Raw genomic sequence first — 27,500 nt, 5'->3', positions numbered from 1 at the left:
CTTTTCGTGAAAGTTGAGGCGGCACTGTCACGCCCTCATTTTTCAACCAAATTGGTTGAAATTTTGGTCAAGTAATCTTCGACGAAGCCCGGACTTCGGTATTGCATTTCAGCTTGGTAGCTTAAAAATTAATTAATGACTTTGGTCATTAAAAATCTGAAAATTGTAAAAAAAATATTTTTTTTATAATACGATCCAAATTTACGTTCATCTTATTCTCCATCATTTTCTGATTCCAAAAACATATAAATATGTTATATTTTGATTAAAAACAAGCTCTGAAAATTAAATATATAAAAATTATTATCAAAATTAAATTGTCGAAATCAATTTAAAAACACTTTCATCTTATTCCTTGTCGGTTCCTGATTCCAAAAACATATAGATATGATATGTTTGGATTAAAAACACGCTCAGAAAGTTAAAACAAAGAGAGGTACAGAAACGCGTGTTATCCTTCTTAGCGCAACTACTACCCCGCTCTTCTTGTCAATTTCACTGCCTTTGCCATGAGCGGTGGACTGACGATGCTAGGAGTATACGGTCTTGCTGAAAAATGGCATTGCGTTCAGTTTCATTCTGTGAGTTCGACAGCTACTTGACTAAATATTGTATTTTCGCCTTACGCGACTTGTTTTATATTTAGTCAAGTTTTGACTAAATATTTTAACGTAGAGGGGGGAATCGAGACGAGGGTCGTGGTGTATGTGTGTGTGTGTGTCTGTCTGTCTGTCTGTCTGTCTGTCTGTGTGTGTGTGTGTGTGTGTAGAGCGATTCAGACTAAACTACTGGACCGATCTTTATGAAATTTGACATGAGAGTTCCTGGGTATGAAATCCCCATATGTTTTTTTCATTTTTTTGATAAATGTCTTTGATGACGTCATATCCGGCTTTTTGTGAAAGTTGAGGCGGCACTGTCACGCCCTCATTTTTCAACCAAATTGGTTGAAATTTTGGTCAAGTAATCTTCGACGAAGCCCGGACTTCGGTATTGCATTTCAGCTTGGTGGCTTAAAAATTAATTAATGACTTTGGTCATTAAATATCTGAAAATTGTAAAAAAAAAATTAAAAATTTATAAAACGATCCAAATTTACGTTCCTCTTATTCTCCATCATTTTCTGATTCCAAAAACATATAAATATGTTATATTTGGATTAAAAACAAGCTCTGAAAATTAAATATATAAAAATTATTATCAAAATTAACTTGTCGAAATCAATTTAAAAACACTTTCATCTTATTCCTTGTCAGTTCCTGATTCCAAAAACATATAGATATGATATGTTTGGATTAAAAACACGCTCAGAAAGTTAAAACAAAGAGAGGTACAGAAAAGCGTGCTATCCTTCTTACCGCAACTACTACCCCGCTCTTCTTGTCAATTTCACTGCCTTTGCCATGAGCGGTGGACTGACGATGCTACGAGTATACGGTCTTGCTGAAAAATGGCATTGCGTTCAGTTTCATTCTGTGAGTTCGACAGCTACTTGACTAAATGTTGTATTTTCGACTTACGCGACTTGTTTAAAACTTTCAAAGCTTCGAATTGTACTGATCTTGATTATGATTAAAGAATGTTTGTGTTGCAAGCTGTCAATTTATTATTTTCTAGTACTATTTCACAAAGTGTTCACCACTTGTCAGAAATATGTTCAAAAGTCAAACACCTCTGTTTAGAGTGTATATAGGTTACAGTAAATTCTCAAAACCATGAAATGTAAAAAATGTACGAAATGTACAAAATAGCACATTTATAAATACGTTTGTGCTCCTTTATTATAACATTCAATTATGGCTTTGTATTTATGCAACTGAATTAAAAAAAAAACTGTTTAAACCATAATGTACAAAATCACTGAAAATGTCAATACATATGTAAATGTTCTGTTTCACTCGGGGATTTTATAAATGTCCTGAACTGTTCTTGCCGTTTTGTTTTACATATACATCGATCCAACTGACCACAAAGGGGTATGTCGATCTCTTGTCGGGGTTCGTGTTGCAGGCAGGGAAAAGAGGTTCGTCACCAACAAAGTCTTGCAGCGATCCCGACACGGCGCTTCGTGACCAAGACTCCCGCCACCACAGTGGGTAAAGACTCGGTGATCTGAAATAAACGATGACAGGGGTAACAATTTCGTTTTCTTCTTCTTTTTCTTCTTCGTTCATGGGCTTAAACTCCCACGTTCACCCATGTTTTTAGCACGAGTGGATTTTTACGTGTATGACCGTTTTTACCCCGGGCCGCCATTCAGGCAGCATACGCCGATTTCGGGGGAGGCATGCTGAGTATGTTCGTGTTTCTATAACCCACCGAACTCTGACATGGATCACAGGATTTCTTTCCGTGTGCACTTGGTCTTGTGCTTGCGTGAACACACGAAGGGGGTTAAGTCACTAGCAGGTCTGCACATAATTTGACCTGGGAGATCGGAAAAATCTCCACTCTTAACCCACCAGGCGGCAGCGACCGGGATTCAAACTCACGACCTCCCGATTAGGAGGCCGATGTCTTACCACCACGCCAATGCGCCCGTCATTTCGTTTTGATTTCCGTGACTTCATTACTTGTAAAAATTCCAAAAATAGATATACTGCCAACGTTCCAAAATTCTAAATAAAAAAACCAAGAAAGGTAGGTCAATGGAACGTTGTTTTGTTCCATTTACCGGCCAGTGTTTTTTTGAGTTCGATTACTTGTATCTTGAGCAGTTTTGCCACGAAACTTCTTCTCTTACTGTAATATTACTAACTCACTTTTGACTTAAAGTACACGTTATATTATGAACACTTCCTTCTTCTTATTTCGTACCACAGTGCATCCAATGTTTATTTTTCTGTCATCATTCACTGAATATCTCAATTCTTGCAGAGTTCCATTACTTTATTATACCATTGCTAGGAAACTCGGGTAGTCTCCTCCCATAGTCGCAATACTCAAGTGTGGGCGTGTCTAAATGTAATCAGCCGCCTGCACTTATGGTGGAGTGAATGAGGTCCTGAACATGCTACAGTGGAGACACGGTGGTGGGACATAGATACAGTCCCTGAGTCTGCGCACAAAGTTGATCTGTGACCGTCCCGGCCTAGATTCGAACACGTGACCCGCAAAATTAAAGTCCAGTGCTTTGCCAACTTAGCTGCCGGGCCCCGTTGGATTTCCTTTGACGTACCAGACGAGAAATGCTCAGAATACAGATTGTATTTCGAGACAACAGTGAGTCGGTTAACTGTCCTAGCTGTTACACAGGAGCGGCAAAAAATACAGCTTTTATAACAAAACAGTAGCAAGAGCCTGGGGCCTGATAGCCTAGTGGGCAGAGCACTAGGTTTGGGTTCGAATCCAGGCCGGGACAGACACAGGTCAACTGTGAGTGCAGAGACGGTACCACTTCTTATAAAGTTATACGTTAAAGACCTCGGTGGCTGATTACCCGTAAACACGCGCGCACACGCCTGGGTAGTGCGAGTCTTGTTACACCCCCGGTATAGGGGTGTGTATAGGTTTCGGTCGATGTGTTTGTGTGTTTGTGTGTTTGTGTTCGCATACAGATCTCAAGAATGAACGGACCGATCGTCACCAAACTTGGTGAACAGGTTCTATACATTCCTGAGACGGTCCGTACAAAAATTGGGACCAGTCAAACACACGGTTAGGGAGTTATTGGTGGATTAAGATTATGTAAGGACTTATACAGGGACATATTAATGGTCAAAGGGAAATAACCTTCTCAGTTGGTGGCAGTGAGAATGGTTATTTCCCTTTGACCAACGGGGGTGTTTTTCCTACCTCGGAGGAATTTCTTGTTGTTACTGAATACCTGACTATTCAATATTTCGATACTATTTTTTTTTTAAGAAACAAAGAAACAGAAAAACAAACAAAGGAACAAAACAAAACACATAAACAACGAAAAAGCATAAACAAAGAAGGCGAGCTCACTTAGGCCTATACCCGGACTTACTTTTCAGGAGTGTCTGATTTCTTCGGCCCCTTGTATTTCTCCATTGGGTTTGGTTTTAACTTTTTCTCCTCCACATCATACACGGGTAGTTCAGCTGGCGTTTTGCTGACACTGTATTGGAAAACAAGTAAGAATGGTAACTACATGTATCAGCATTATGAGGTGTGGATCGAAATAATCATGTATTTTCTTTGCTGTGTGTATGCGAATGTCTGTGGTCTGTATGCATAAGTCTGAGCGTCTGTCTGTGCGTACGTCTGCGTTTCTGATTGTGTATTATGTCTGCATGTCCGTCTCTCTGTCTCTGTCCCACTATCTAAATATTGATTTCTGTCTTTCCGTCACTTTGCCTGTCTTTTTGCTTGTCTGTAGGTTTGTCTGTATGTCTGTCAGTCTGTGTTTCTATGTCTCTGTCTCCCTGTCTGTCTGTCCATCTGTCTGCCTGACTGTCTGTCTGACTGTCTGTCTCTCTGCCTGTCTGTCTGTATGTCTTTCTGTCTCACTCTCTCTATCCCTTTCTCTCTCTCTCTCTCTCTCTCTTTCTCTCTCTCTCTCTCTCTCTCTTTCTCTCTCTCTCTTTCTCACTCTCTCTCTCTCTCTCTCTCTTTTTTTTATTGGTTAAAAGCAGATTCAGTACTAGTTAGACATATGTACATGTACATTTCTTTTAAAACAGAGGCATAACAAGAGATGTTAAAAGAACGGGTCACTGATAGACTGCTGACCCTATACACATGGCAGGTGTTACGCGAGTTAAAAATGCAAAAAAGACCAGCTGGAATAATGTTACAGAAATGAATGTCCATGAAATCTTATTCAAATACAACCAGAAACCTAGACTAAAATTAATGTCCATTAGCTTAGTAAGTATTTCAAGATGTTCTAGCCTAGGTATCTAAATGTACTTACGTAACTTTGGCCTGATCTTTGTTATCATCCCTGTTGGCATTTTGTGTTCTTTCCTGGTGAATTGGGGGCGTTCTTTCTTTGCTGCGATAATAAAATCAAAGAATATATGTTTTCAGGAAACAAAAGAACTGAAACTGGAACGAAAGTGTTCAAGAATTGTCAACAATCGTTATTCTTTCAGATCTTGTTTGTGTGACAAGTGAATACAAATAGTTGACACGCTCATAAATAAACAACAAGTTATCATCTTCACACGCACACCCCACGTAAAAAAGGAGATGGCGGACATAAACACAAGAAACCAGACATGCCATAAAACAAAACACTAAACATTCAGCAAGCTTCGAAGTAAGATCAAATGAACAGTGCATGTGCACATGTACACCGATACAAAAAAATTAAAAAAATTATACACGTTTTGTGCACCCCAAGCTCCCTCACAGGCACCCCAAAACACAAAGACACAAACACGCGCGTTCACATCCACACATCCCAACAAAGACACAATATGCACACCTCCCAACCACAGGCATACAAGTAATACATTAATATGACAATATAAACTATAATGAGTGGTACAAATTGTCGAAGACTTTATCCTTCCCACGCAAGACGTTCACATGTCAAATAAGGGAATACAAGATGATATAATACAAGGCTAGCCACTGCAAAGCTGGATACTTACAAGGCAATAATGCTATACCAGGCAGAGACAATACAAGGCAACCGTAAGAGAATAGGCAAGCAAAAACCAGGCAAGCCAGTACAAGGCAAAGTAATGCATTCTTTTTCGTTAAGAACACACATGATCAACTTGAAAAGTCCACGCTGCATGCGTACACGTTGGCAAATATTGTTGAATGTGGTTGCAATTTAACTACTTTAAAACGTAGCGGTTTCATTTGCCATATTAATTTCAAAGTTCGCAAACATACTTCGCTTTTCCAGATGCGTAATTTCCTTAGCCAAGTGTTCTTGACATCGTGTTATTACTGTTGTATAACTGAACATTTTGCTGAATCCCGTGACATATTGTTCAACATACTTACTATTGACACAAGGCTCACTGTGTATAACTGGATCAAACACGTGATATTTACTAATGAATGAAGTAATAACTGGGTTTTTTTTTGGTGTATGTGTGGTTATGGTACTTGTGACTAATTGGATTCTGACACTAAGGAGGGTATCACCGCAACACTTGTTCTACATGCATATGTACCCGTTTACGTATGTTTGGTTTTGATTATCTGCTAGAGGAAGTGAGCGTTTGAAATAGCCCCTCCCCCCCAAAAAAATAAAAAAAATCAATAAAAAAAATCCAAGGACAAGGCCAACAAATAGGGTCAGTAGGTCAGTATGGCATTAAGGTGAAGGTAAACCAAGCTGTTACGTAGGAAAGTAACAATGTTCAATTGCTTCGTGCGTCTTTGTTTCTTCACCAGTACTCTTGATTTTGGTACCGTTTATTTTTGATATACTTTCTTATGTGATAACCAATGTGCTGTATTTTCTCAGTTTTGCTGATGTTATACGCTTGGTACATATATTTACTCATTTTCCTTAAATAACATGTGATAACATTACTTCATAGCTAAGCACATGATTTTACCTATGGCACAACACAAATCTCTAGCCTCCCTCTCTGAGATGCGTTTGAAGACAGACTGTTAAAAGAGAATAAATGTATGTACATAATTATGATAGAATATTGATGTATGAATTGAAGAAATGTATAAGAACACAAGAATGTATGCATGACAAAGAACAAATGTTTATTTTTGAATGTTTTATGTATGTTTTATTACGGACACAAAAGCTCAGCAATGCAATTTCTCTTTTAGAGATTAATAAAGTTATTGTATTGTATTGTATTGTATTGTATTGTATTGTATTGTTTTGTATTGTATTGTATTGTATTGTATTGTATTGTATTGTTTTGTATTGTATTGTATTGTATTGCTATAAGGCTCACTGGATCAAACACGTGATAGTCGCTAATAAATGAAGTAATTAACAGCTTAGTTTAACTTCACCTTAAAGGGTTCTTTTCTTTTTACACAGGCGCACAAGGCTGTTTTGTGCCGAAACCCGTGCTAGCTGTGTCTCGTAGATGCCATTGAAGAATAGCTTTCCTTGTAAAGTCTGTTAAATCGAGTCTGTTTCTTAACAATAACAGCAGCTGGAAAAATCAGGCAATGCAATACATGACGGTTCAAGACAGGTTATATGAGGTAAGCCAATACAAGGCGATCCAAACTGGGACGAGCCAATACAAGCCAAACCTAAACAAGACATGCTAAATACAAACCAATGCAATCCACGACGATACAGAACAAGCTAAATGAGGCAAGCCAATACACGGCAAGACAAAATTAGGCGAGCATAAACAAAGCATGCCAAATTCAAACAAACCGTTTCAATGCAAGCCAATACAAGGCAAGCCAAACTGAGACAAGACAATACTAGGCTTGCCAAAATTAAGGAAGCCTAAACAAGATAAGCCCAGTGAACACCAATACATTACAGGCAAGACAATACAATGCAAGCCAATACATGGCAAGACAAACTGAGAAATGCCAATACACGGCAAGCCAAAATAAAGCAAGCCTAAACGGGACGAGCCAAATACAAATCAAGGCAAGCCATTGCGATGTAAGCCAGTTCAAGGCAAACCATTGCGATGCGAGCCAATACAACAAGGCAAGCCATTGCGGTGTAACCCAATACAAGGCAAGCCAAACTGAGACAAGACAATACAAGGCAAGACAAACTGAGACAACCCAATACAAGGCAAGCCAAACTGAGACACGACAATACAAGGCAAGCCAAACTGAGACAAGACAATACAAGGCAAGCCAAACTAAGACAAGACAATACAAGACAAGCCAAACTGAGACAAGCCAATACAAGGCAAGCCAAACTGAGACACGACAATACAAGGCAAACCAAACTGAGACAAGACAAACTGAGACAAGACAATACAAGGAAAGCCAAACTGAGACACGACAATACAAGGCAAGCCAAACTGAGACAAGACAATACAAGGCAAGCCAAACTAAGACAAGACAATACAAGACAAGCCAAACTGAGACAAGCCAATACAAGGCAAGCCAAACTGAGACAAGACAATACAAGGCAAGCCAAACTGAGACAAGACAATACAAGGCAAGCCAAACTAAGACAAGACAATACAAGACAAGCCAAACTGAGACAAGCCAATACAAGGCAAGCCAAACTGAGACAAGACAATACAAGGCAAGCCAAACTAAGACAAGACAATACAAGGCAAGCCAAACTGAGACAAGACAATACCAGGTAAGCCAAATTGAGACACGACAATACAAGGCAAGCCAAACTAAGACAAGCCAATACAAGGCAAGCCAAACTGAGACACGACAATACAAGGCAAACCAAACTGAGACAAGACAAACTGAGACAAGACAATACAAGGAAAGCCAAACTGAGACACGACAAAACAAGGCAAGCCAAACTGAGACAAGACAATACAAGGCAAGCCAAACTAAGACAAGACAATACAAGACAAGCCAAACTGAGACAAGCCAATACAAGGCAAGCCAAACTGAGACACGACAATACAAGGCAAACCAAACTGAGACAAGACAAACTGAGACACGACAAAACAAGGCAAGCCAAACTAAGACAAGACAATACAACGAGCCAAACTGAGACAAGACAATACAAGGCAAGCCAAACTAAGACAAGACAATACAAGGCAACCAAACTGAGACAAGACAAACTGAGACACGACAAAACAAGGCAAGCCAAACTAAGACAAGACAATACAAGGCAAGCCAAACTGAGACAAGACAATACACAGCAAGCCAAACTGAGACACGACAATACAAGGCAAGCCAAATTGAGACAAGCCAATACAAGACAAGCCAAACTAAGACAAGACAATACCAGGTAAGCCAAATTGAGACAAGCCGATACAAGGCAAGCCAGAATAAGGCAAGCCTAATCAAGACACGCCTAATGCAAACCAAGGCAATGCGAGGTAAAGTAACACGGTGTACGCTAACACAGGAACACATTATTTTATCTGGAGAAGAAGATCTTACAGAGTTTGAACTGTTGGTGTCAAATATTCTTCTGGCACTCGCTCTCTTAATTGTGTTTCTTTTCTTGTCTGCCTGCTGTCTCTGAAATAACATTTGTGACAGTGTTTGGGAAAACCGGGTATAAGTCGCACACACCACTCTCGAGTCACCACCGTGCTGATAACATGTCGGCAGGGGATTAATTAATGACTACTCTTTTAGAGAATGAATAAACAAGAAAGGTAAGTCTTCTTCTTCTTCCTTCTTCTTCTTCTTCTTCTTCTTCTTCTTCTTCTTCTTCTTCTTCTTCTTCATGATCTCCTTGTTCTTGTTCTTGTTCTTCTTGTTCTTGTCCTTGTTCTTGTTCTTCTTGTTCTTCCTCTTCTCCTGCGTTCGTGGGCTCTGACTTCTACGTACACTTGTAGACACGAGTTGGCTTTTAAGTGTCTTACTCTGATTCTAGTGGATGCATGCCGTTCTTTTCCCCGTGTTTCTATAACAACACGAACTCTGACATGGGTTAAATCATGTTTTCTTCGTACTTGATTATTGCACGACAGGGGATAAGCCTTGTGTCCGTAACATGTATGTGTATGTGTATGTCTGCGTGTTCGGGTGTGAGTGCGTGCGCAAGCGCGTGTGTGTGTTTGTGTGCATGGCCTCTTAGTCTTAGCAGCAGTTGTACAATGCATTTTGCACTTACATTGGCATAACTGGATCGTTCAAACATAAAAGAAAAAAACATTAACGCGAAAAGTATGCGTAACATGTCTGACAATCCAATAAACATACACATACAGATTGATTGACAGACGTACGAACCGACAGACAGGGAGACACACACACACACACACACACACACACACACACACACACACACACACACACACACACACACACACACACACACACACACACACACACAAACTTACACACACACACACACACACACACACACACACACACACACACACTTACCGCGCTTCATTGGAAGGCACAGATTCCCTGGTGGCATTACTGGCTTTGAAGTACTGTAGGTTGGACATCACCAACAAACCCCCTGTCACCAGTACCACCACACAGACGAGAAATCGCTTCTGCTTCATCTGCCACAAGAAAAACACACCACGCAAGTAAATGAATACAGGTACTTGAAGCTACATCAAAGGGGGGGGGGGGGGAGCCGGGTAGCTCAGGTGGTAACACCCGGGAACATGCTATGAATGGCTTTACTGTGAAGGGCGTACAACTCGCATTGCTCTGTGAAAACATCAACATTAGCCTTGCAACTGTTGCTATCATGATGTAGAGAATTCAACGGTTACTGATCTTAGTTCCTTTTATTGTCTTGTTAACATGTGTCTATCTGTCCAATGCAGAGACTATTCGGTCTACGTGCTCAATTCTTCGTTTTTGTGTTTCTACAATCAAACGTTCCAAAAAACGTTTACGAAACCCATATCTAAACGATTAATATTCCTTGTCGATAAACTGATAAACAACAAGATCACGGGTGTGTTCTATGCTACCCGTCATACACAAACAAAAACTAGGCAGATGCTTTTGAGGGGAGATTTTCCGATGAGGCTGTTAATTGTAAAACAAAGCATATGACTAAAAAGGTTAATCATTCTCGATCCTACCTTATTGAAAAAAAACCAGATTGAGTTTACATGACGTAGGGTCGATACAGTAGAACCTACAACACAGACACCCCCCCCCCCCCCCCCCCAAATCAAATTCGCAAAATCAAGGTTACCGCGTGAAAATCAACAAAAAATCACAACTAAACCGAAACATGTTAGCAGTGTGCTTTTCTAGGCGTTGGCCGACATTTGCGCTCAGCGCTCTGAATGAGTCAACTTCTTATTTTCGCATTGAAATCCTCATACCACCCACGTCTGATAAAATATATATATATGAAATTTGAGTATGTGGCGCATCTGTAATTGTTCTTGAAGATAACAACACATTTTTTTTCTCGATGACTCAGCAAAGAATTACCGTCAATTTAAGAGCTCTTTCTAGCATGTCAAATAACAGCAGACCCAATGTCTTAAATGACTTAATATTCCGTATATACTTCACATGTTTCACCACACATCACCGACAGTTTGAAGGCAATGCGTTGATGAGTTACTGAAACGTACCGGGTTTTGTCTCAATACCAACTAAAAACGGCCTCCAAAACCGCATTTTACGGCTTCTCCGAGTAATAACACTTACACCATTCAGCATGCCATAATGTCATTGTTAAAACAAATATGTGAACACATATGACTGATTTGGATGCAGATTTGATTGTTTTGTTGTAGCAGTTCTGATTTGTTTGGTCAATATAAACCTTGATTTTGCGAATTTGATTTTGGGGGTGTCTGTGTTGTAAGTTCAACTACGTCATGTAAATCTGTTTGTTCAATAAGGTAGAGAAATGTTTTCCTTTTCAAACAGCACTGAAAGGCGAGCAAGTTTGCTGTCTTTGTCGTGGTTGGTAAAAATATTGTTTCACACTTTTGTTCTCTTATCACTGCACCTCCGCCCGCCCCGTGATCGGGAGGTCGTGGGTTCGAACCCCGGCCGGGTCATACCTAAGACTTTAAAATTGGCAATCTAGTGGCTGCTCCGCCTGGCGTCTGGCATTATGGGGTTAGTGCTAGGACTGGTTGGTTCGGTGTCAGAATAATGTGACTGGGTGAGACATGAAGCCTGTGCTGCGACTTCTGTCTTGTGTGTGGCGCACGTCATATGTCAAAGCAGCACCGCCCTGATATGGCCCTTCGTGGTCGGCTGGGCGTTAAGCAAACAAACAAACAAACAAACTGCGCCTCCGCGTAATGAAGTTTTATAGTTTGACATATTGATCAAATGACCCTTTTTATTTTTTGCAAATATATCTCACGTCTCGTTGTTAATTCGATTATGTATGCCCTAGGTCGATCACTGCACAATAAGAAAACCAATATCAGTGGATACGATTTCTGTTTTACAAGTACAATATTATGCATAATTACGTGACAATGTCGCTATATATTGATTTGTGAACGATTTGATCAGCACAGCTGCTCATTGATTCTGATAAGTCTTCATTGTTTAATTGTAAACTCGTCGACTGGCGCAGTGGCGTGGTGCATAAGACATCGGAATCCTAATAGGAAGGTCGTGATTTCAAATCCCGGCCGCAGCCGCCTCGTGGGTTAACGATGGAGATTTTTCCGACCTCCCAGGTCAACTTATGTGCAGACCTGCTAGTGCCTTATCCCCCTTTTTGTGTACACGCAAGCACAAGACCAAGTGCGCACGGAAAATATCATGTAACCCATGTCAGAGTTCGGTGGGTTATAGAAACAAGAAAATACTCAGCATGCTTCCCCCGAAATCGGCGTATGCTGCCTGAATGGCGGGGTAAAAACGGCCATACACGTACAAATCCACTCGTGCAAAAAACATGAGTGATCGTGGGAATTTCAGCCCATGAACGAAGAAGAAGAAGACGAAGAAGAAGAAGAGTAAACGCATGCCTAAAGCAAACTTAATTCTTTATTTGAAATTCAATATTGAAACATAAATGAAATGTAATTGCAGTACTATCATTACTTTCGACGACAGAAATGTACAACTAATTGTTTAATTAGAATTAAGAAAATAATATCTGAAGATAAAAGAGGAAGCAAATATCACAGGGCTGATCCTATACTCACTGGGAGCACACACAGAAAGTGTCAGAAATCCATTCAGAATAGACGAATGTCATTGGTTGTTGACGAAGGTTTTCATTGGTTGTTGACGAAGGAATTTCCATTGGGCATTAAGCCAAACAGTAGACGAACTCCAGAAATGATTCAGTCGGGTTTGTATGTGTTGTGAAAGAGTGAATGCCCTTGCCTTTAGTGAGACAAGCTTTCTACACGTGCTCCTTGTCCGCTTATTTCAGATCCCATTCACTAACCCCCCACCCCATCACAACCCCCACCCCCCTGGTACCTGGCCTGTAATGTCTCTTGGGGAAGTTTGACTCACCAAAAGCAAGAGGTATTTTCTCTTTCACAACCCATACTAACCCAGCAGAGTTATTTCCGAAATTCGTCTATAGTGCAGTGCGTTATACTATTTATGCGTTTCACGACTGGGGTGGAATGTATGCACAAATGAAGAAAAGAATCTTATGATTCATGCACAAATCTAGTGTATTGGTTGGTTGGTTTCGTGTTTAATTGTTTGACATGTCACACACACACACACACACACACACGCACACACACACACACACACACACACACACACACACACACACACACACACACACACACACACACACACACACACATACACACACACACACACACACACACATCTATCTATATATATACGACTTGTGTCTGTGTGTGTGTGTGTGTGTGTCCGCGATGCACGCCCAAGGTTCTCGATTGATCTGTTTCAAATTTGGTGGGCATATTCAGCTACACCCCGGACACAACCTGCTTGATGAGATATTTCAACACGTGCTCTCAGCGCGCAGTGCTGAACCGATTTTGGTTTTTCTCGGGATCCATTCCCAGTAACTCTTCCTTATCTTCTCTAGTGTTTTCAGCGTTTATCTCCCTTCCTTCGTGTGGCGTCAATCCATATTCCCGTTTCTATTTTTAGAAGGTCACTGTCGACAACGCTCAATCCATATTCCGTTATACTATTTTTACTCTTCTCCAGTGTTTTGCGCGTTTATCTCCCTTCCTTCGTGCGGTGCGCCGGCGCAGCCGGGTATTCGGCTCGACTTCTTCCCGGCGAAGCCGTACCCGGCGAAGCGGGTATTCATCTAGTATGTATATATTTAACTAACACACACTTGTAAACAAACAAAAACCACGTACATACACACACGTACGCAAACACGCACGTACGCACAAAACAGTTTAATGTAAATCACCTATCGAGGTTGGCTTCCTTTAGTCTTTTAACTTAGATGCACACTCCATTATGATGTAAATAGTTCACCTTGAGCGCTATCTCAGTAACTCATACTGAAATATGTTCTTTCTAGAATTGGATAAGGACATTTTATGTTATGCAATAGCACGACAACAATTCGAGGCGCAGTTGGGATCACGTCATGTTTTACGTAAACATGTGACATATCGTAATGTAATCAACTAGGTTTTTCTGGAGCAAAGCAGTTTATGTCATTGTACCAACAATGTGTGTCACTATTCAGTTTTTGTCATAAAGCTATGAGCCATATGTTCGGTCTAGTGTTTGCGTCGAAATGATTGCTTTGTTTGCCAATGCTGTTTGTAAGTAATTAGTTCGGTGTCCATAGATGTACGTGTTACCAACTAAAGGCACGAACAAAAAACAATCATTTCTGATGATCAACACGCCGCGCAAAGGGCACAGTCACAGTGCAAATCGTTTAATCCCAAGGCAAAAATACCGTAATTGTGACCCTCCACCACGAAATGAGTCGCATGTCACCTCGCGCGGTTCTGCGCAAGACTTAAATATAAGTCCGGGGGGGGGGGGGGGGGGGTCTGGTAACAGTGTGAGGGTCACCTTAGTCACAGGCTTATAACTCAAACAGTTTTCGCTCTTTTCTAAAACGGTTTTCACCACTGGATAGAGCATAACAAACTCTTTAGGAACATGTAAAAATATGAAAACCATGCAAAGGTGACATGCGACTCATTCCGTGGTGGAGGGTCACAATTGTACCGTATTCGTACGTAAACAAGTGGAGGATTCAAAAAGCAAGAATGGTAAGGTACTGGAACACACAGACACACACAGAGGCACACAGGCACGCCCACCATACACACACACACACACACACACACACACACACACACACACACACACACACACACACACACACACACACACACACAACCGCTACAAACAGTGGAAGTTACTTGTGGTGTTGCCACGATTCGTCAAGTTGAAAGAGAAAGCTTTCAGAAGATCGCGATTCAAGCCTGGTTAAGCAGATTACAATCTTTACAAGTGAATAAGATAAGGACGGAGCAAGGGCTCCGCGTTTGAGAGCCGCTTAATTCATTCACCATTCATTCACACCCTCCCCTCCCCCCCCTCCCTAAACAAATACATCCACACTGCACAGAAATAAAGTCTGTTACGGAATGTGTTCACGTGAAACCTTACCATTGCCTATTCAATAGAAATCATCAAATTCAATGCAATGTTATTATGTAAATGTGGTACACAAAAAACTGTGCCTTTTGGCTCGTACAAAAATATAATGTCACACGCTTTCCTTCTTTGCCACTACTAAAGCAAACGTGTGCAAGATTGTATGTTACGCGCTTTGGAGCATGTGCAAGAACGGATTCAAACTCGAAATCGTCCCCCCAAAAACCCCAAAATTCACACACGACTTTTATTTCTCCTGCTGTTATCGTTTCTTCTCTTTACAAATTCTTCAACGCTCAGAATACTGAAAACGGCATCCCAGACGACAGTACTGTTTCCATACGCGAGTTTAGCTGCCCTTGGAAAGTGGCTCGCTCAGGAGGCCTGTTAGTCTGACACTATAAGGACAGAGTTGTGAACATAGATGACAAAGATCCCGGAAAGAACAAACATTTCGCGGATGCAGACACAGAAAGACGTCATGAAGATTGCGATGCTTCAAAAGATACAGACTGTGACGATGACTGTGACGTCATTCACATATTCCGAGACGTCATTTATAGTTGTTCGGTCACTTTCGTCAAAAAGTAGATCTCTCCACAATGGCTGCTCCTGTGTTTAGGTTTATCAAGCGTGAGTACGCAAAACGTGTTTGTTCTCTCCTCTGTTGAAGCTGTGAGACATAATCGCCATTACGAGCTAGTCGTGTGACAGAGAGTTTTCTTGCACACTCGACTGCTGCTGTTTCACTCCGGCTAAAGCCGTCGTGAAACATCTACAGTCTCGTGTGCAAGAAAACTCTCTGTCACACGACTAGCTCGTAATAGCGGGTAATGTCACACGCTTTCCTTCTTTGCCACTACTAAAGCAAACGTGTGCAAGATTGTATGTTACACGCTTTGGAGCATGTGCAAGAACGAATTCAAACTCGAAATCGTCCCTCCAAAAGCCCCAAAATGCACACACGACTTTTATTTCTCCTGCTGTTGTCGTGTCTTCTCTTTACAAATTCTTCAACGCTGAGAATACTGAAAACGGCATCCCAGACTACAGTACTGTTTCCATACGCGAGTTTAGCTTCCCTTGGAAAGTGGCTCGCTCAGGAGGCCTGTTAGTCTGAAACTAGAAGGACAGAGTTCTGAACATAGATGACAAAGACCCCGGAAAGAACAAACATTTCGCGGATGCAGACACAGAAAGACGTCATGAAGAATGGAATGCTTCAAAAGATACAGACTGTGACGATGACTGTGACGTCATTCACATATACCGAGATGTCATTCATAGTTGTTCGTTCACTTTCGTCAAAAAGTAGATATCTCCACAATGGCTGCTCCTGTGTTTAGGTTTATCAAGCGTGAGTACGCAAAACGTGTTTGTTCTCTCCTCTGTTGAAGCTGTGAGACATAATCGCCATTACGAGCTAGTCGTGTGACAGAGAGTGTTCTTGCACACTCGACTGCTGCTGTTTCACTCCGGCTAAAGCCGTCGTGAAACAACTACAGTCTCGTGTGCAAGAAAACTCTCTGTCACACGACTAGCTCGTAATAGCGGGTAACATCACACACACACACACGCACACACACACGCACACACACACACACGCACACACACACACACACGCACACACGCACACACACACACACGCACATACACACATACACACACACGCACACACACACACACACACACACACACACACACATACACACACACACACACACACACACACACACACACACACACACACACACGCACGTTTTAATTTCAAAAACACAAGACATTGAAAAGCATACCGACCAATTTTACACTCGTTGTGTTTTCAAATATTGAAAAGCTCGCTTTCGCTCGCAGTTCAATATTTAAAAACACAACTCGTGTAAAATTGGCATCACATAGGAAGCCATGTTGTATTCTCTATTCATCCTACATACGTGAGACCACTCATGATATAACAATATCGTTCAAACCACACATGTGTATATCATGTAAATGAGGTCATGTCAAACTAGTTTGGCAGGGACCTGCTTTTCGACTGCTTATGATGCCACCGAGACAAACGTCATTATTGAAACCCTGTTACGCTATGCTGTTTCTCATGGTAGAAGTTTTAGAATGTTCATGTCACGCTACACTTTCTAGAGTGACGTGTCTTTGCTTTGACCTCAAAGATTGCACCAGGCATTGGAATAGATGAGGTTCCAAAAGAAGCGTCTTCAATTTACACGCCTCCCCTGCGGGACGTGTTGAGTACAATGCATTTAAGTACTGTATGTAGGATATACAGAGTACTATACATGACTTGTTGTGTCGTACCAGATTTACACTCGTTGCTTTTCCAAATAGTGAACAGCTCGCTTTCGCTCGCAGTTCAATATTTAAAACAACAACTCGTGTAAATCTGTTTCTGCAAAGCAAGCCATGTAGTATTCTCTATATCCAATGTGAAGATGTGGGATGTTGCGTCCTATTCACGAGAAAGACAAGGCCTGTGAGTGTTGGGGCGAGTTTAAAGTTACTGTTCTTGACACTTGAAGGTGCACGGCGCCCCTAGGAATTTAAAGGTACTGAACTTGTCAAATCCAGGTGCACGGAGCCCCTGGGGCTTTTAGTCATACCTCAGGCAGCTATCCGTTAGAAGAACTACCAAGTTTCATTGACTTGCACCCAAAGAGTCAAGAACTGCGATTTTTTTACGAATTAATTTCGTACTCGGACCCGGCTGGTCTTGACCTATTTTTGGATCTAAATTTAGATCAGGTAGATCACCACATCATGCACAAAAAGACACGTCACTAGCAAACAATGTCAGACGTCATCATGAGTTTGTGTAAAACAAAATGGAGGCCGGAATCACTCAGTTGAATCGAACTCCGACCAAACACCACGTAATAACTAGGTTAATGTATGCACTCGCGTGAACAAGAAACTGTCGAGCTTCACAGATGTCGTCGTTGGGTAGTTTTGTGTTTGTTTTACTACCATAGGAGGACTTTTGAACTGTAAATGCACTCAGCTGCAACAAAAACGCAAAACGAAGGCTGTGAGCTGCACTGTGCCGTTAAGTAAAGCCCCGTGCATATATCCATTCGAAAGCATACTAAGTTTCATTGGCCTTCTTGCAAGGAGTCGAACACTACAATTTGTTTTTTGAATTAATTTTCATCATTTTCCAGGTAGGTAGGGAAACGTGGCCCTCGATCAGGCTCACAGCAGGTCCCGTACTTGAATACATTACGCCAAAAGCTTATGTAGCCAAATGCTCTTTGCTACCCTAAACACTCTAACCACCGCATAGCAAAACAGCTTAGAACAGTACAAAGGGAGACAACTACTACGTAGCAGACGATACGATGATGCGCTCGCACCTCACTGGCGCAATTTCTAATAAAATACCTTGCTATATATGTCTACCAAACTTCTATCTTTGAAAGTTCCATTTATCTTTGATATGGTCCTAATTATATTTAGGTTTGCATAGAAGTCAATGATTAGGCTAGATGGCTGCATATTATCGTGTTATTTACGATAATGTTTCGAACTGACCAAAGCGACACTTTGATGTTAACCGGTTTTATGTATCGTTGAGAGAAATTGATTCTCACAAACTCATCTTTGTCTTTTTACATTTAGTCAAGTTTTGACTAAATGTTTTAACGTAGAGGGGGGAATCGAGACGAGGGTCGTGGTGTATGTGCGTGTGTGTGTGTGTGTGTGTGTGTGTGTGTGTAGAGCGATTCAGACTAAACTACTGGACCGATCTTTATGAAATTTGACATGAGAGTTCCTGGGTATGATATCCTCAGACGTTTTTTTCATTTTTTTGATAAATGTCTTTGATGACGTCATATCCGGCTTTTCGTGAAAGTTGAGGCGGCACTGTCACGCCCTCATTTTTCAACCAAACTGGTTGAAATTTTGGTCGGGAAATGTTCGACAAAGCCCGGACTTCGGTATTGCATTTCAGCGTGGTGGCTTAAAAATTAATTAATAACTTTGGTCATTAAAAATCTGAAAATTGTAAAAAAAAAATTGTTTTATAAAACGATCCAAATTTACGTTCATCTTATTCTCCATCATTTGCTGATTCCAAAAACATATAAATATGTTATATTCGGATTAAAAACAAGCTCTGAAAATTAAATGTATAAAAATTATTATCAAAATTAATTTTTCCAAATCAATTTAAAAACACTTTCATCTTATTTCTTGTCGGTTCCTGATTCCAAAAACATATAGATATGATATGTTTGGATTAAAAACAAGCTCAGAAAGTTAAAACGAAGAGAGGAACAGAAAAGCGTGCTATCCTTCCCAGCGCAACTACTACCCCGCTCTTCTTGTCAATTTCACTGCCTATGCCGTGAGCGGTGGACTACGAATATACGGTCTTGCTGCGTTGCATTGCGTTCAGTTTAATTCTGTGAGTTCGACAGCTACTTGACTAAATGTTGTATTTTCGCCTTACGCGACTTGTTCTTCATTGTTTTGTCATTTTTGTATCACTATCACATATCCCGTATTTATGTTGCATATGATTTTAGTTTGTTTATAAGGATTTGGTTGTAATACGTGCATCCTGACCTCAGGTCAAAATGAGTTCGGCTCATTCTCTCCCAAACAGGATGCCTTGAGTTTCCTTGTCTGGCAAGGAAACCGATTTTTTTTTTTTTTTTTTTTACATATATATATATTTAGAGCTTTTTGTAATGTGTTTTGAATATAAGCAGATTCGCGATCGTCGATAAAGATTTTTTATGGTGTTGTGTAATTTTTTAAATTACAAAGGAATTGATTTGTAAGACAGTTTCAAGGGAGCTATTTTTTCGCGGCTGTATTTACTGTTTCTGTCTCTGTTATTATTTTAGTTAGCAGGTCTAGTTGAGCACGTATTGTGTATCATGTACCCTCTACTAGTCATTGTGCATTTTAGTTAATGGACTGATGATGTCATTTGTATGGAGTCGACGCATGTGCGAGGATATGTATGTGTGGGAGGGGGGGGGGCGCGGGAGATGGAAACTTGCTGTATGTTATGTAATGTATATATTGTGTGTGATACGTGGTAAATGTGATACTATTTATTTGCATGTGTGATACAGGGACAATGTGATATCTGTAGGCCTAGGCCTATACTAGTGATTACTGTGTGTGATACATGAAATGTGATATGAATGCTGTTTTTATATGTTATACTCTTACTTTCTGCCTATGTCTTAATCCCAAGCGCAAGACAAATTCTTCTATGTGAAAATTGAAGCCAATAAAATTTGAGTTGAGTTGAGTTGAGTTGAGTTGAGTGCAAACAACTCTAAATATGGCAAAAGTGTCACGTGATAATCAACCGTTTGGTTTCGGCGTTCGCTGAAGCAGACGATTTTTTCTGTAGTGATGCAACCATATATTACGGTCTCCTTCCGGCAGCAGTCCCAAAATTTCGACTTGTTTTGACCTTAGAACGATGTCTTTATTCTAGGCGTCCGGAGACGCCTAGTAATTGGGATCAAGTAAGCGCTTGCCTATGGACAGGATAACTCTGCGGTTGCCTATGGGACACTGCCACATGTACGTCTTGAGTTACTGCCCTTACTTTTTTTTTGTTTTTTTTTTGGACAAAATTGTTCAACAAAAACATCGTAGGTCGAACTGTGCAGGGTCAACCGCAACAAACTCTAACCATTCATACTATGAAGTATTTGAGTGACTTATATACCGACATTTTTACTTCTTAGTTTTAGCACAGGTGTAGGAAAAAATCATGAACCAAAATGTTATTTATTTTTTAATTTAACATTTGTTTTACAAATGTGACCATGGTCTTTCAAACATACAGTAACATTAAACATTGTTATGTTAAAAAAAAGAAAAAAAGCTTTTGTGCACAAATCAGAAAATACATTGTACATTTTACCTACAGGCCAAACAGTGTCCGTGGCGGCAAAGGACCTATATTTTTAGATCAGTCACTGTGGCAATTTGTCAAGAACAGGCGCTTGCATTTGGATGTGTCCACTGATAGTAGGTTTGGTTGTGATCAATCAGAATGATGAGGAATAAAAAATGTATGACAGTTTGTTATGATGACATGTAATTCACATATGCTGAAATGTAATATTATACATGATATAATATTATTATGGCTGTTGCCATGACCATGAACCCCAAGAAAGGTTTAATGTTATGTAAAATCAAAATACCAAAATCAAGCACCTATTTATCTGGTCTACGGCGTGTGTGTTCTGCTCTCTCTTGGCACACAGCCACAGGTCAAAGCAGAGGTTAACTTGAGTGCGCGTGTACCTAGCGGGTGATTTCTATTAGGGCCTTTTTCAGCAGACCGCGCGCTGAGTTATTTCGAGTTACTCCCCTTGGGTACGGGCAAACTCGCTGTCGAAGCCACGCTGCAAACTGAGGAGTAGATTGTGTGTGTGTGTGTGTGTGTGTGTGTGTGTGTGTGTGTGTGTGTGTGTGTGTGTGTGTGTGTGTGTGTGAAGTAAAGGGGATGGTTTGCGTCCTGATATTAATCAAGAATAAATTTTTGGGGGAACAAAAATGTGATGTATAGCTCCCAACAGTAACAACAACAGCAACAACATTATGAAACAAAAGCAAGACGAAAACGCAGTGAAACACATCAAAACCAACAGCTAACTTCGAGTTTAAGTCACTGCAATAACTTGTCATAATTCCAGACGTTATCTGGTGTTTTGCTCACTGCGACAACTTGTTTAACACGATGTGAATAGCCCTCCGTAATCCCAGCGAAAACGTCCAAAACGCAGACACCAAAACTCGATGTTTTACCGTGTTATGCATAATACTAACATCTCAGGAATTTTATTGCGTTACGGCAGTTTTTCTAATGTGACATGAATCGCATAGGTATAATGCCACACAATTCAGTTGATTAACGTGATGTTTGATGCTATATGCCAAGTTAAAGTGCCAAAACGAGACTTTTCGCCCTGTGGCAGAAGTGGAAAAGTTTTTCGTCTACACCGCGGAGGTAAAACCGACACAGAGGCAGACAACCTACCTGCACACTTCCTGTATAAACTGTGGATAATCGTCAGCGAAGGTGGGGGACATTCTGCTGGAATTTTGCCAGTGTCCGGGGGGGGGGGGGGGGGTTAAGTACTTACATTTCACAACTTAGGCATGTTATTGTTATTGTTAGTATTGTTACTCCTCACTGAAACCAAGTAAAGCAGGCTGTTCACCCTCAATAATGCTTTTACTGTATTAGTACTGTCACAGTATGTTTGCATGCAAATATTAGTAAGCTTCCATGAAATATTGAATATATATATAATTTATATCCATTTCACAGCACTAGGATGGGATGTCTGGCACTTTGAATCACTAACAGAAGCACTGCCTCTTCCATACCCATCTCCTTTTTGAAAAGAGTATACCTATGGACCAGTGAATGGTTACATTTTAATGATCATATGGGTTGCTCTGATTTTATTCAGGATCAGGTACGTTTGTTTTTTTTAACCACACAAACACTTAGACAACAATTATCAGAGTATGAGTTTTTCCGCGTGTTGATTTTTATTTAAATCCAAGTCACAGCTTCTGTTTTATGATGAGTGATGTAGTTTGAAACACTTGGACAACAATTATCAGAGTATGAGTTTTTCCACTTTTTGATTTTCATTTAAATCCAAGTCACAGCTTCTGTTTAATGATGAGTGATGTAGTTTGAAGTGTTGGTATTAAATGTTCACTGACAGTCATTCTGTGCTGGTATTCCCATTTTCACCTGCAGGGTTATGAAATATATGGGGAGAAACTTGGTCAGTAAAATCATCTTCAAGCGTGAACTGATAATTGTCTCTGTTTAAAATTACAATGTATTTCGTGAACACACCTTGAGAATGACCCTTGCGTGATTTAAAACTGCCTGCTGTGAATACTGTTGTCATACTATGAACTTTCTTTTGAGAAAAACAAAAAGAATGAAAAGCTTTTAACTAGCTTGTGAATGAGCCTCTTACTTCCATGTGGGGCTATAGCTGCTTTGAACTATTTTTAATGCCTGAAAAGGATAGTGATGGAAATTACTAGTTTAATGTCAGGTGTGACATATACTATTGATTGGACTATTTTTTTTATTAATCTGCAATTTTGTTACAACCTACTTTGTTTATTTGGTGACAAGCTAGTGGGAGGCACTTTTTAGACTTTTAAAATGTCAGGTATGGGAATTGTTAGCAAAGTTTCACATTTTCTGCAGTTGAATCCATATCTCCACAACAACAAAATGTATGGTCTTATGAACAAAAACACATACTTTCTGTGCTTGTTCGAAGGTAAAGACATATTTCTTTGTGTTTGTTAAAAGAAAAACCTCTTAATTTTGTCTGTTGTGAAGGAAAAGTTTACATGGTTTCGTCACCCAACTTACAAAATTTGTCCCACAAAATGTTAGGGTTTTTTTCTCCACTTTTTTTTCCTTCAGTTGCCATGTCTAAAATGTACACATTACGTAAAATACTCCATGTCAAAATCCAAATGTTTAAGGCAATGTGACAATTATTTTAAAATATCATTACACTATTAATATAGCTTTGCCCAAATATAATGCAAGTAGGGGAGGTAATTGTTGATCCATATATTCATCTTAACTTTTTACGCATATGGACGTAACTCCTTAACTTGCATTATTTTTGTGCAAGAAGATGCATCTCAAGATAGTTGATATTTTCTTATTCCCAAAAATAACAACAATTCTGTCCAAGCAGATTTGTTTTTAATTTTTATTTACAGAGGACCATTGTCGAATGTATATGGTTACTGTTGAATGAACATTTGAAATTGATTGGCTGATTACTGGTTGTTGTTTTTATTTTTATTTTTTTTTTACTACAGTATGAAGTTATTATATCTATTTTCTTTCATCGCAAATAAACATCTTCCTTTCTGCATACGTTTCACACCTCATTCACGTATACAACTAAATTCCATACCAAATCATCTTGCATTTTGTTCACCTCTTTCTACATTTCTCTAAACATTTTTATTTCAGTAGTCAAACACCTTTTCTTCCTATGTGGATGTTCTGTGATCAATGGATGGCGCAGACTAACATGAACATGTGCTAGAAAAATAATGTAAAATGTTTAAATGTAATCTAATGTCAGTTGTGGGCAAACACTTAACCAAAGTTAAAACGTGACCTCAAAAATGGGGTAATATGCAAAAACTTAAAAAATATATCAATATGTGATGTCATGTTAAAGCTGTCTGCAAGCAGATTTCTACACCTTCTCGTGTCATGGCCTATCCGATTCCTTATATCTCAAAGTGTCTTCCACTTAATTTTCAGTCATTTGGCTGCAATCAAAGGAAACAACAAAAGCAACGAAAAAGTTTTTATTTTACTGCGTTTTAGTGAAACATGCAGCCAATAAACACATATTCACTTGCAAAATTATACAACAAACTGTATCAATACATGTTTGTCACATTGCATTCCAAAAAAATTATCTACGATACCAAACCTAGAAAATAAACTGTACTTACATGTATGCGCGTCTATCTAACCGCACCTGGGATAACTGCAGTGAGTCGTCAAAAATAGTGTTTTTTCTGTGCGTTTTTTTTCAAATAATGCAATAACAGCACACACATTTGCTTGCAGAATTAAACAACAAATTTCACTGATACATGTTAGTCATTTTGCATCCAAAAAGAATGATCTACGACTCCAAACTTTGAAATATAAACTGCACTTATATTAAAATATTCTGTCAACACGTACTTCAGTTAAGGCCTAAGTACTTAAGCATTTAGAGTCGAATCTACTTCCGCTATATTCGAAAGGGTGTGCTTGCCAGCTTCTTTAATGCAAAAAATTGAAAATATTATTCATGACGTTGCATTAAAAAAAAAAAAAGCTTTCAGATCTTAGAATGGCATTTCATGTTTAGACAAAAACTTGTCTAAAGTGACAAACTATGAAAATCATGCATTTAAAAAAAAAACAAAGCTTTTAGAGCTTTCTGATGTCGCTGTAACACTTTAAAGCTGCCAGCATGCAGATTTCTACACCTTCTCGTATGATGGCCTATCCAATTCCTTATATCTCAAAGTGTCTTCCACTTTATTTTCAGCCCCGTAGAGCAAGTCGTTTGGCTGCAATCAAAGCAAACAATAAAAGCAACGAAAAAGTGTTTATTTTACAACGTTTTTGTCAAACATGCAGCCAATAAACAAATATTCACTTGCAAAATTATACAACAAACTGTATCAATACCTGTTTTTCACATTGCATTAAAAAAAAATTATCTACGATACCAAACCTAGAAAATAAACTGTACTTACATGTACGAGCGTCTATCTAACCGCACGTGGGATAACTCTGTAGCAGAGCGTATATTGCACGCTCTGCTCCGCAGTGAGTAGTCGAAAATAGTGTTTTTTTTCTGTGCGTTTTTTGTAAATAATGCAATAACAGCACACACATTTGCTTGCAGAATTAAACAACAAATTTCACCGATACATGCTAGTCACATTGCATCCAAAAAGAATGATCTACGACTCCAAACTTTGAAAATAAACTGCACTTATATCAGAGACATCTCTGCTTACATTAAAATATTCTATCAACCCGTACTTAAGTTTAAGGCCTAAGTACTTAAGCATTTAGGGTCGAAACTACTTCCGCTATATTCGAAAGGGTGTGCTTGCCAGCTTCTTTAACAAAAATATTCATTTTGTCAAAATAACATGGACGCCTGTTCATTTTGAATGAACATTTTTCTTGTCATAACTGTGAAGCACAGAACGGAGATCACTGTCAAAGTCGGCCAATCTGCAATTATTTTCGTCTCGCGAACACGGCTCGCAAACAACATATGGGAGATAACTTGTTTTGATAGATTCGCGCAGGAGTTTCGCGTCCGGTCAGAGAGATATACTGGCAATAGCCGTTGAGCGATGTAATCAGAATGGTAATAAGTGATGCTTGTTTTTTCTGCGAAGATTCAGAATTTAAGTACACATGTACTCGCGCCGAAGTTTAGCAGATTCCATTTACTTTCGGACTTTTCCGCTTCGTACTAAGTCACTGTATAATTTCCCCCCATGTAACGCATATCATAATGTTTGTCTAGGGTTCTTCTTTTTATGTGTATGATTTATGAATTTGTCCATTATCCCAGTTTAGAGAGTTTTGTAGTTTTCTGCATTGAAGTTGGTTCAGTGCCTTCACTAGGGTCATTGTTTTTGTATCGTACTAAATAAATATAAGTTTTTAAGAAATGTTATTATTGCAATGGAAAGCTTAAGGTCGTAGCTTTCATTTGATGTATTGTTTGTAAGGATTGGTTATGTATTTATTTAAATAACTGAGGGTAAAGCTAGTGTAAGAAACACAGATTCCGTGTTTCTGGCCGTATTCAGGCCGATTTTCTTCCCCGATAGGCGGTGCTTTCTATGCAGTTCACGCACGGGCTATATGTAAAGAAGGAAACAATCAACTTATTTTTCTCTCATGAAAATCATAACAAAATACATAAGGTCAAACAGAAAAAGAAGAGCCACACAAGAAAGACAAGGAAGAAAAGTCCTAGGACAGTAAACATGACATATCTATATTTATTTGTTGGAGTCATTGAATAGTAACACAACAAATGAAATGCAATCCTTTTTTTAACTTGTTAATGCAAATTCAATTTTAAGCAGAATTTTAAAATTGTTCAATGAAAAATCTCATCAAGTAATGTTTAAGCTTCCGAGTTGAAATACAATCCCAGAGTTCGGACTGAGCCAAAGATTGCTTGACTAAAATGTCAATCAATTGGATAAAAGCAATCCCGTAGTCCGGACTGAGTCGAAGACTGCTTCCGACCTCCGGATATGACCTCATCAAGGACATTTATCACAAAATAAAAATGAACCTTGCTGGGGTATTATCTGGAAGAACGTCCAAGCAAAGTTTCATAAGGATTTGTCTGCAGCTACTTTTCCTGAAATTGATGAACCCACACTCACACATGCACACATACATAAATATAACACGAAAAAGAATTCAGAAGAGAAAAAAAAAATTAATAGAAAACACACACACACACACAGACACACACACACACACACACACACACACACACACACACACACGCACACACACACACACACACACACACACACACACACACACACACACATACTTCAAATAATGGACAAAAAAGCAAGCAATCACAGATAAACCAGAAACTACGAAAAAAGAACGCACACAAGTGTTTCAAAAAATCGCATCTCTACCTGAGTAGCCTCCTCCTGTCCAAACTCGTTCAGAAACGCAGCTAACACCTGACTCTTCTTCACCTGTGTTTGAGGTTACCCAACCCTCGACTAATTGCTGATTAAACCCGCCTTTACAAGATAGAGGAAGACCTGGAATCGATACT

At 39.6% G+C, this 27,500-nt stretch overlaps 1 protein-coding gene across 2 annotated transcripts in view; it reads right to left on the bottom strand.

Moving 5' to 3' along the window:
• The window catches only part of LOC138973240 (carbohydrate sulfotransferase 15-like), a 35,201-nt gene extending 7,724 nt beyond the window's left edge, over positions 1-27,477 (bottom strand). The window contains exons 1-6 of one of the 2 annotated variants that reach the window (XM_070345959.1): positions 27,355-27,477; positions 9,922-10,049; positions 8,965-9,045; positions 4,880-4,960; positions 3,971-4,081; positions 1,968-2,112 (exon numbers count right to left, since the gene is read on the bottom strand). In XM_070345959.1, the coding sequence (XP_070202060.1) occupies positions 1,968-2,112; positions 3,971-4,081; positions 4,880-4,960; positions 8,965-9,045; positions 9,922-10,049 (546 nt within the window). In that variant the 5' untranslated portion in view covers positions 27,355-27,477. The remainder of the gene's footprint in view (positions 1-1,967; positions 2,113-3,970; positions 4,082-4,879; positions 4,961-8,964; positions 9,046-9,921; positions 10,050-27,354) is intronic. The other variant, XM_070345960.1, reaches the window with a different exon arrangement.
• Positions 27,478-27,500: the final 23 nt, after the last annotated feature.

This window comes from Littorina saxatilis, linkage group LG8 (genome assembly GCF_037325665.1).
Source record: "Littorina saxatilis isolate snail1 linkage group LG8, US_GU_Lsax_2.0, whole genome shotgun sequence".
In the NCBI taxonomy this organism is placed as follows: domain Eukaryota; kingdom Metazoa; phylum Mollusca; class Gastropoda; order Littorinimorpha; family Littorinidae; genus Littorina; species Littorina saxatilis.
The sequence above is the reverse complement of the archived record's forward strand: the minus strand, read 5'-3'. Positions and strand labels throughout refer to the sequence as shown.